Source organism: Microchirus variegatus (genome assembly GCF_963457635.1).
Source record: "Microchirus variegatus genome assembly, chromosome: 3".
NCBI classification, from domain to species: domain Eukaryota; kingdom Metazoa; phylum Chordata; class Actinopteri; order Pleuronectiformes; family Soleidae; genus Microchirus; species Microchirus variegatus.
Window position 1 is genome coordinate 32385029 of NC_139804.1, and position 9190 is coordinate 32394218.

The 9190-nt window shown below is 40.8% G+C and overlaps 1 protein-coding gene across 1 annotated transcript in view; it reads left to right on the forward strand.

Moving 5' to 3' along the window:
• Positions 1-2249: 2249 nt before the first annotated feature.
• The window catches only part of rabgef1l (RAB guanine nucleotide exchange factor (GEF) 1, like), an 8245-nt gene continuing 1304 nt past the window's right edge, over positions 2250-9190 (forward strand). The window contains exons 1-9 of the mRNA XM_083886699.1: positions 2250-2364; positions 2869-3063; positions 3381-3553; positions 3769-3947; positions 4359-4440; positions 4534-4666; positions 5088-5179; positions 5292-5548; positions 6587-9190. The exon at positions 6587-9190 is cut by the window's right edge and continues 1304 nt beyond it. Coding sequence (XP_083742825.1) covers positions 2891-3063; positions 3381-3553; positions 3769-3947; positions 4359-4440; positions 4534-4666; positions 5088-5179; positions 5292-5548; positions 6587-7039 — 1542 coding nt within the window. The 5' untranslated portion in view covers positions 2250-2364; positions 2869-2890 and the 3' untranslated portion in view covers positions 7040-9190. The remainder of the gene's footprint in view (positions 2365-2868; positions 3064-3380; positions 3554-3768; positions 3948-4358; positions 4441-4533; positions 4667-5087; positions 5180-5291; positions 5549-6586) is intronic.

Here is a 9190-nt window from a genome sequence, read left to right on the forward strand (position 1 = left end):
AGCGGTGAATGGAGAGGTGGTTTATCCTTTTCCACTTGAGGCCTTCGCTCCAGCTTTCCTTCCCACTGCTCCTTTGCTGAACATGTCCACCGTAAAAATGTCCAGACAGCAGCAGCATGACAGAGAGCAGCAACCCTACATAAAGAAGCCGCCCAACGCTTTCATGCTCTTCAGACAGGAGCAGAGGCCAATCATCACTGCTGAGCTCAACGTCACAAACTGTGCAGTCGTGAACACCGAGCTGGGAAAGAGGTGGAGGCGTCTGTCTGAGCAGAAAAGACTCACATATTTCATAGAGGCAGACAGACTTCGACAGCACCACGAGCAGATGTACCCTAAGTGGTCGACCAGTGACAATTATGGTAAAAAGAGGAAGAGGGTTCGGAGAAAATGTCCGACACCAATGGCAATATGATTGGACCCCACTGCCTAACCTCTCCACTATGAAATGCTGTAAATACATTGTCAAATCTGTTGTTCATACATTATGTCAGCCATTTTAATATGATATAAACAATATAAATATATTTATTAATTAATGAATAAGAAATAAATATATTTACACTATATTTTTGACGAGAACCTTTTTGTTTGAACAGTGTCACATATAATGTTGCACACAGAGGTTGGTGTAAAATAGAGCTGTATTTAACGGGTTCATCAATGAGGAGACGACTGAATGTCTAGACTCCATCTTAATTGATTTGTTTGTGTGCATTTCCAAAAATAAAAGTATTACGAAGAAAACACAATTTGTATTCTCATTTAAAAGTTCACATAGATTTCATGTAGAATTGTCTTGCCATTATTATTATTATTATTGCCTGTCAGTCTGTGGTTCCATCTGTACTTCAAAGTCCTTTGATGGGAATTGAAGGAACAAAAAATAGTAGTAGAAAGATGACATAAATAACCTGTGGCCTTACAAGAATTTATGTAACATTACATTTTGTGAATTTGTTATAAAAAGTACAGTAATAACCATGGAGCTCAAGTAAGTCTTTAAAACCATTTAACACTGCTCTCAGTGTCAGACAATGAGCAGTATGACTCAAAAAAAAAATAGTGTATGACTGATATAAGAATAGCAAGTACAGTGAGCACTACTAGCAACATTATTCACATTATACCTACATTAGTTTTTTCTTTGATTTTTATGATACAAAGGGAATAAAAGTGTAAGTTTCAGTTGGCATGCCCTAATTTGTCATTTGTGTTACGACAGTCGACAACAATATCAATTCAGGATCGTCTTCAGAAAGTTGCTACTGTAAAACAGTGGCTGGTGTGTTCGGAAGTTTAAAAGGTCGTGTTTGTGTTTTTCAGTCGTACACCTGGAGCTCCGACTGGACCTCAGTGACCTCTGATGATACTGCAGAGGAACCAGCCAGCACCACCAACAATGTCCCTTTAACTGCAACTATTGAGGCATGCAGTACAGTACTGTATTCTATTGTTGTTGTTGTCCTCTGATCCGTATTTTATTGCATCTAATTGCTTTTTATTTTATTTCTTGTGTATTTTGTAAATATGTTATATTTTATCTGGAATTTATTTTAAATTTAAATTTTATTTTATTGCTTCACAGTTGCACAGAGGGGCTTGTTTTGCAAAGTCATTTCACTGGGGTGTACTTGTACATCCACATGTGACAAATAAAAATCTTGAATCTCTCTGTTGGATGAAACACAATATTTGAATAAATATGCCATTACACAACAATTATCATTATTATCAAGCCATACGTTTGTTTTTGTTTTGTTTTTTAGAACTGTACCATAATGCGAAAACCAATTTTTTTTTGGGGGGGGGGGGTGTACCAATCTCAGCTGACAAGGTGGGGTACACCATGGACAAGTTGCATCATCACAGGACCACATAGAGTGACATGCATTTACAAATTAATTATTATCAAAGTTTAACAAGGAAATCTCATGGTACATTTGAAACAACACAGTATTCGTCTAGTTCCCAGCAGGCTGTACACTGACAAGTGCAGTGATGCTCAGACCTTCACAGTTCAAAGTTTCTTTGATGACATCACATTAAATGAAAAGACTTGTAACCCCATTATACCTGCTTGCAAGAGTTTTCGTTATTATTTGGTTGTATTTTTAAGCGCTGTATTGCAATATAGACGCGTGGCAATAACACAATCCAGGCTGAGGGGGGCATCAATCCGCAGTCGAGGCGTCCGGGCTGCCATACCACACAACACGTAGAAGAAACGCCTGTCAGACAAAATGGCTGTGGGACGAAGCTAGCCGTTTGTTTCATGTAAACATTCACCACCAGTGGACTGAAGCAGGATAACGTTACGCGACAGAGTTTTGCTTTGTTTTTCCACACCGCGTATATATGAATGTACGTTGACATATAATTCACAACCCATCGCATTTTCATGAACTCAGCGACAAACTAGCTAGTTACCTAGCTTAGCTTTCTAATTAGCTTAGGCAAACATTAGTTGGCGAGCTGTAGATTCGCGTTGTGGGTGTGACTCAGACGTAGCAGTCACATAACAGTGTTCCCGTTTGTCAATAATGACACGGGATTACCTCGAGATTTGATTTGTTTTTAAATTGTATTATTCGAAATAGTTGGCGTTATTCCGTGTCAGATCAATACTGGGAGAGTCTAGCTGGCTATAAGCTAGCGAATGCTAACCATCAGAAAACAAAGTGGCGATGTTGTTTTCGCGGTCACCCGAAGTAAGATATAACCCCAAGACATAAATCATATCAGAGCAGCTGTGAATTCACGGGTCGTGTGCTTTTACGACATAACTATGCACTTTTGACACTTCAATGCGAACCGTGCCTGCTGCTGGTTTTATAAAACTCATCTGACCTCTGGTTCTGCCTGCAGTCCTCTTGAGTTCTGGTGAAGGATGATGAGCCAGCGGCGTGGGATCCATGTGGACCAGTCGGAGCTGCTTTGCAAGAAAGGATGTGGTTTTTATGGCAACAATGCCTGGCACGGCTTTTGCTCTAAGTGCTGGCGAGAGGAGTATCAGCGAGAGAAGCAAAAACAGATTCAAGAAGACTGGGCACTTGCAGAAAGGTATGTCCGTCTATTGCAGTGTTTCTCAAATTCTGGTCCTCAGGGACCACTGCCCTGCACGTTTTAGATGTTGCCCTGCTCTTACACACCTGCTTCAGCAGGTCAGCTCTTCATCAAGCTCTGCAAAAGCCCTACCCATTCATTTAAATCAGGTGTGTTGGAGCAGGCAGTGGTCCCAGAGGACCAGGATTGAAAATACAACTATTGAACGACAAGTATTCTGTAGTCTGACATTGATTTGTTCTCTTGCCTTGGTCTGCTGTTAGCTTGCTGTTTATTTGACAACTAATATAGCTTTATTGTTATTTCCCTCTTAGGCTTCAGAGAGAGGAGGAGGAAGCATATGCAAGCAGACATCAGAAGGTCCAGCCAGGGCCAACAATCACTCCTTTCAATAAGTTTGAAGAAAGAAAAACGAAAGAAAAGTCCAGCAAAGTTCACACAGTCACAAAGTTTTTTATTCCTTCCACAAAAACACCACCAAGAAAAGGTATATAAGACACATGGATGTGTATGAAATGTTAGTATTTGATCATTGTATCTTTTCAGTCATGATTTCTACCTAAATGTGTTATTTTCTTTTCAGAAAGAGTTGTTTTATTACTTAAAAAATTTGGATAACAACAGGATCATTAATTTGACTCGATATCAACCTGTAAAGTCTATGTAGCTTTAATTAAGTCAATATTAAATTTCCTCCTCAAGATGCTGCTTCCTTAGACACACAGTCCAGCCCAAGCCCGAGCTCCTCTGCAAGTCGACATTCCTCTGTGGACAGCGATCACGCAACGCGAGAGTTCATCGATTTTCTCAAGCCTCTGAAGTCCGGTAGAGAGATCTTCAAACAGTGCCGGGCCTTCACAGAGACCATGGTCTACAAGCGAGTGAGTTGAAGTTGATTACTCATTATGATTTGAGGCTTTACTGTGTGAAATTAGCTTATAGCAAGGATTCCTGGGTAGGAATAGTTGTGAAATCTCTTGTGAAAATGTTGTGATTATCTGTGAAAATTTTGAGTTCAAAGAATGGTGCAAATCAAGTTTTTCTACATACATTCTGTCGGTGCTTCTGTTGTAGTGTCATCACCACCTGTCTTTATTAAGACTTTCCTTCAATAGATTAGAGGTGAATAGGAGAGTATGAATTTGTGTATAGATGAAAATGTGGTTGGACATGTATAAAGTTATAAGTTGGTGAAGTGCCTTGAAGGTGAGAGATGGAGAACTTTCTAGTTATTTGCTTGGAATCCAGTGTAGATTTTTGAGTACTGTCAATCCTTTCATTCTTTAATGAAGGACATGGCTGCTGATGAGCTGTCGGAGTGTGTGCAAGACTTCTATCAGAACCTCTCAGATCGTCTCCATACCCAGTTCAAAGGTACGGCCCGATCGCTGTAACACTGTCTTCTTAATGAAAAATGATTTGATGATCGATGGTTTCTGATTCTGTTTCATTTTCTTCTTGTCATAGGTTCCTCAGATCATGTAGAGAGCATTATGGATGAAGTAGAGAAGTACATGATGACCCGTCTTTATAAGGAAGTGTTCTGTCCTGAGACCACAGATGACGAGAACAAAGACCTGGCCATTCAGAAGAGAATCAGGTTAGCAATTCAGACTCTATATAAAAAGTGGACTTAGCCTGTAGCTACTCCATATAATGCCAATGTGGAAGTAAAAATAATAGTCCCCAACGGGGGTAACATCAGTTTATGTTTTGTAAATTATCTTCCCATTTAGTGGAGTAATAAATATATTATAGAAGGTAAAGCACAGCACATATGAGTGAAAATCAATGTCACTGACAATTGGTATCATCGAGTAGTAGCCTGGTTGTAGGTGACATTTTCAGTTTCAAAAACAGTTCATATTTTATGGGTAATATCATGACTGCTTGTCACTTGGTTAGCAAATAAATACTGCTTAAAATAATGTTTGAGTTGTCGTTAATTTCCTGCAGCTGCAAATAAAATGACTACACTTGAGAGTTACTTAAATGTGAACTGTTATCGTTTTGTGTTTCAGAGACTTGCACTGGGTCACTATTGAGATGCTGTGTGTTCCTGTGGATGAGGAGATCCCAGAGGTTTCTGACAGCGTCGTCAAAGCCATCACAGGTATGAGCACTAATGTTTGCGCACGTTAGAACGTGTCCACATCGTCTTGGATTTTCTACAATTTATGTATGAACACTTATGTCATTGCCTCAAATGTTCTGCATCACAACAGATGTCATTGAAATGGATTCAAAGCGCGTGCCCAAGGACAAACTGGCTTGCATCACTCGCTGCAGCAAGCACATCTTCAACGCCATCAGAGTCAGCACGAAAGAGGCCGCGTCTGCTGACGACTTCCTCCCCACGCTCATCTACATCGTGTTGAAAGCAAACCCTCCACGACTGCACTCCAACATTCAGTACATCACACGCTTCTGCAACCCCAGCAGAATCATGACGGGAGAGGATGGTTACTACTTCACTAATTTGGTGAGGGGATGCTTGCATGTATTGACTCAAGTCTCAAGTTTAGTTCTGTTTGGAAATAGAATTTTTGCCTGTTTTTCACACAAGAAGCACACGTCTCGCAGCAAAATGGACAGCAAGAACTATCTTTCACCACAGTTTCAGCATCTTTCTGTCACGCAGCTGCATCACAACCCGTTCAGCTATATTTTAGTTCAGTGACTGTGTACTGAACTACTGAACAAACCTTTTTCATTAACTGATTCTAAAGATTCAGTACTAGTTTGTGTGTTTGTGTCATGTATAAAACATCACAGCAGTTGCGTGCAGCTGCGTAATGAGGACCCTGTCCACACTGAGGAGGTACTAATGGAAAACGACATGCCTGAAACCAAACCGATTAGAGTCAGGTCGAGTAGAGCTAGAACTGTATAATGGAAAAGCACCAATATATAGACAACAGAAAACAGCATACAGAGTGCGTATGAAATGTCACAGAAATGAAAAAATTATATTGATCAAATATTTTTCATCAAATATGTAATTGAATAACATTAAATAATAATTTTAACGACACTAACCCTTTTTTTCCTAATTTTACCAACATTAGCTAGCTTCTCTACCTTTACCATAAAAACAAAATTCAACCGTTTGAAAAAATGATTTGACCCTTATAAGATTTATTTTTGTTGAGTTAAGTTACATAATTCTTTATAACAACTCCTCTGAAACGATATGTTAACAAAATAGTCTTACCTTCGAAAGTCCCGCCGATATGCGTCATCAAAGGACAAGTGAATTTTCAGTCACTTTCTGTTTGAAGGAACACTGAAAAGGCATACTGCTCACAGACACAGTGCCATCTAGTGGATTTTTTTTAGCATTGCACATCTACACCAAACAGAGTTAAGCTTGATGCATTTTTCGATGAGATATAGTGACTTTAAGTGCGATCGACCAAATGGTTGAGTAGTACCTTAAGGGGTTAATGTCTTACCTCATTGTAGAATGATCTAAGTGAACCTGATGCCACAAGCTGATGACTTCATCCTCTTTCCCCAGTGTTGTGCAGTGGCCTTCATTGAGAAGCTAGACGGTCAGTCCCTGAACCTGAGCACTGAGGAGTTTGATCTCTATATGTCGGGCCAAGCATCCCCTCACTGGACACAGACCAGCGGAGCTTCCTCCTCCTCCTCCCCAGGTGGCACTGCTCTCAGTCAAGTCCACAAACGGCTGGACCTGCTCACAGGGCTCGGAGAAAGGCAGGACAGAGTCATCGAGAAGGCCCGGCAGCTTGAGAGTGACCTGATCGACTGGACAGATGAGGTGGAACAGAAGGTGCAGAGTGTTCTGGAAAGCTTTTCGCCGGAGGAACAAACCCCCGCTGCCGCCGCCGCCACCACTGCAACCGCAGCTAGTGGGACGGCGTCTGCGGCCTCGTCTGCTATTGACTCTGATAATGTGGAGAACGAGCTCCTGCCTCCGCCACTGCAACCACAAGTGTTTGCTGGTTGATGAGAAGAGCTCTGCTCTGAAGAAATCTAGAGGCTTTACTCCATCCTTCCCCCTTTTCCTCATTGTTAAACTTTGCTGTGTGTATGCACAAACAGCAGCTGTGATATGAATCCTATTTCCATGACAGTCATCCCAGTTCCTTAAGTCTTTTGCCTAGAGGCCCTGAAAATACACTTTAAAGTAAAGGAACAAATAATTCAACAGAATAGTTTAGTGTTTGGGAAAGTGCACTTTAGCTTTGTTTTTTTGCAGGGTAGGTGATAGATTCCACTCATGTCTGTAAAAAGTCACAAAATCTGCCCGCGTAAACCTTAAATATGGCAATCATTCATAAGTCATACAAAATAAAATGAACCAAGGACTGTTCACATGCAGCATTTTCACTGGAGACACGTTTCAGACATGCGTGCGTCCGCGTCACTCTGATTTGAAAATACCTCAGATCTTTAGAACGCAGCTGGTGCTTTCACAGCGTCAGGCCAAAGAAGTAGGTCACACTGGTCGTTGTCGACCGTGAAATAAGTTGGTGAAAGAGAGGATTAACACACCAAGTTTTTTTTTTTTTCTTCATTTTTTTTCTCTGCACTTATGTTGAGTGGTATGTGTGGGAAAAGTGGCACTGGCATTGACTTTGTTGAGATGATCTTATATGGCTTAATTCGTTCATCGAAGCTGCAGCAACTTCAGTCATCTCAGCAGCTCCCAGGTATTAGTTGCTTAGTAACAATGGACACTGTGGCTCCTTCCATGCGTTTTTAGATGCTGCAAGAGTATGGCTCTGAAGACTGTCGACAGAATGTAAAGAAGTAGCAGCTGTGATGTTATGATTCAGGGTTATTAGGGGTGCAGAGATACAGTATTTACTACCTTTGACTGATCAGACAGCTTGTGTGTGTGTGTGTGTTCTCGAATGCAAATTGGTTTTAGCAAATATACTGAAGTTAGTCTATGGACTAACTAGCCCCGGTCCATCCCCAGATAGGTGTCTCAATCAAATGAAAGTCTTGTGCAGTCAGTCAGTGTGTTAACATGCATGTTAAAAGTCTGATTTTAGTCAGACTAAGACAATAATTTGGTTTTCTTAATGTCAAGAAAACACATTAGTCCTAAACCAAAAAAAATCGAGCTAGTCTTAGTCGGACTAACATAATGGATAATGCGAGTCATAGTCTGATTACTCCTGCATGTGTACGCTTGTGTACTGGAGTTGGACTTCTGCGCATGCACCAAATTAATGTCTTCCCCAGACTTTGACCCAGAAGTAGAACATCAGCAACAACAACAACAGGAGCCATGCTCGATCTAATTTCTATCACGATTTACATGTACAGCATCCTCTCACCGTCCATCTCTTAAACAGCATGTTAAGGTACAGACTGTCCTGTGATATGGTAGGGAATTGTATGAGCGCCCTCTGCTGGATCCTAAGGGGTACTACTTCAAAATTGCCATTTTTCAGTTTTGCGTTATGTTTGAAATAAGAAAGTGACAGCTCTATCCTCAAATGACAAGAGGCAATAACAAATCACTCCAACATGAGAAGATGAAGAGAAGGCTGTGTTTCTACCAATGTGTCCTGGAGGGTCTGAAAAGTCAATTTCCTTTATTATAATAGAGGTGCATTATGAATTAAACAGGCACTTTTTCACGCATCACTCCTTTACAACAGGTCATGTGAGGCAGATTTACACTCCATGTGTTTTGTCCTGGATTACCTGCAAAGCCCTGATGTTTGATCTCCGTTAAGTTCAGGCAAAGAAGACTTTTTTTCTTCCTTTTGTCCATCCTTAACTCCCTCAAAGTGTCCTCCAGTGTCCCCCTCAGTTCAGGGAACCTTTGTACAGACTCCATCTAATCCAGGAGATGTCCTGTTAAAATATCCACACCCATCGTCATCCTCCTCCTGACTGAATACACTCCAACCATGCGAGTTAGTCATCTCCTTACCTCCTCCTCATCATCATCATCATCATTATTACTTGTGCATTGTAAGAGTTTAAACGTTCCTGTCGTCATCCTCAACTTTGCAGATGAGAGGTGGACTGATTAGGGTTTTTCCGACGGCCGATAGTTGGTGCCAATTTTCTGTTTCTTTTTTGAACCCGCCGTCTGATAAATAACACAAATGTCAATTATTGAAAACATTGATAC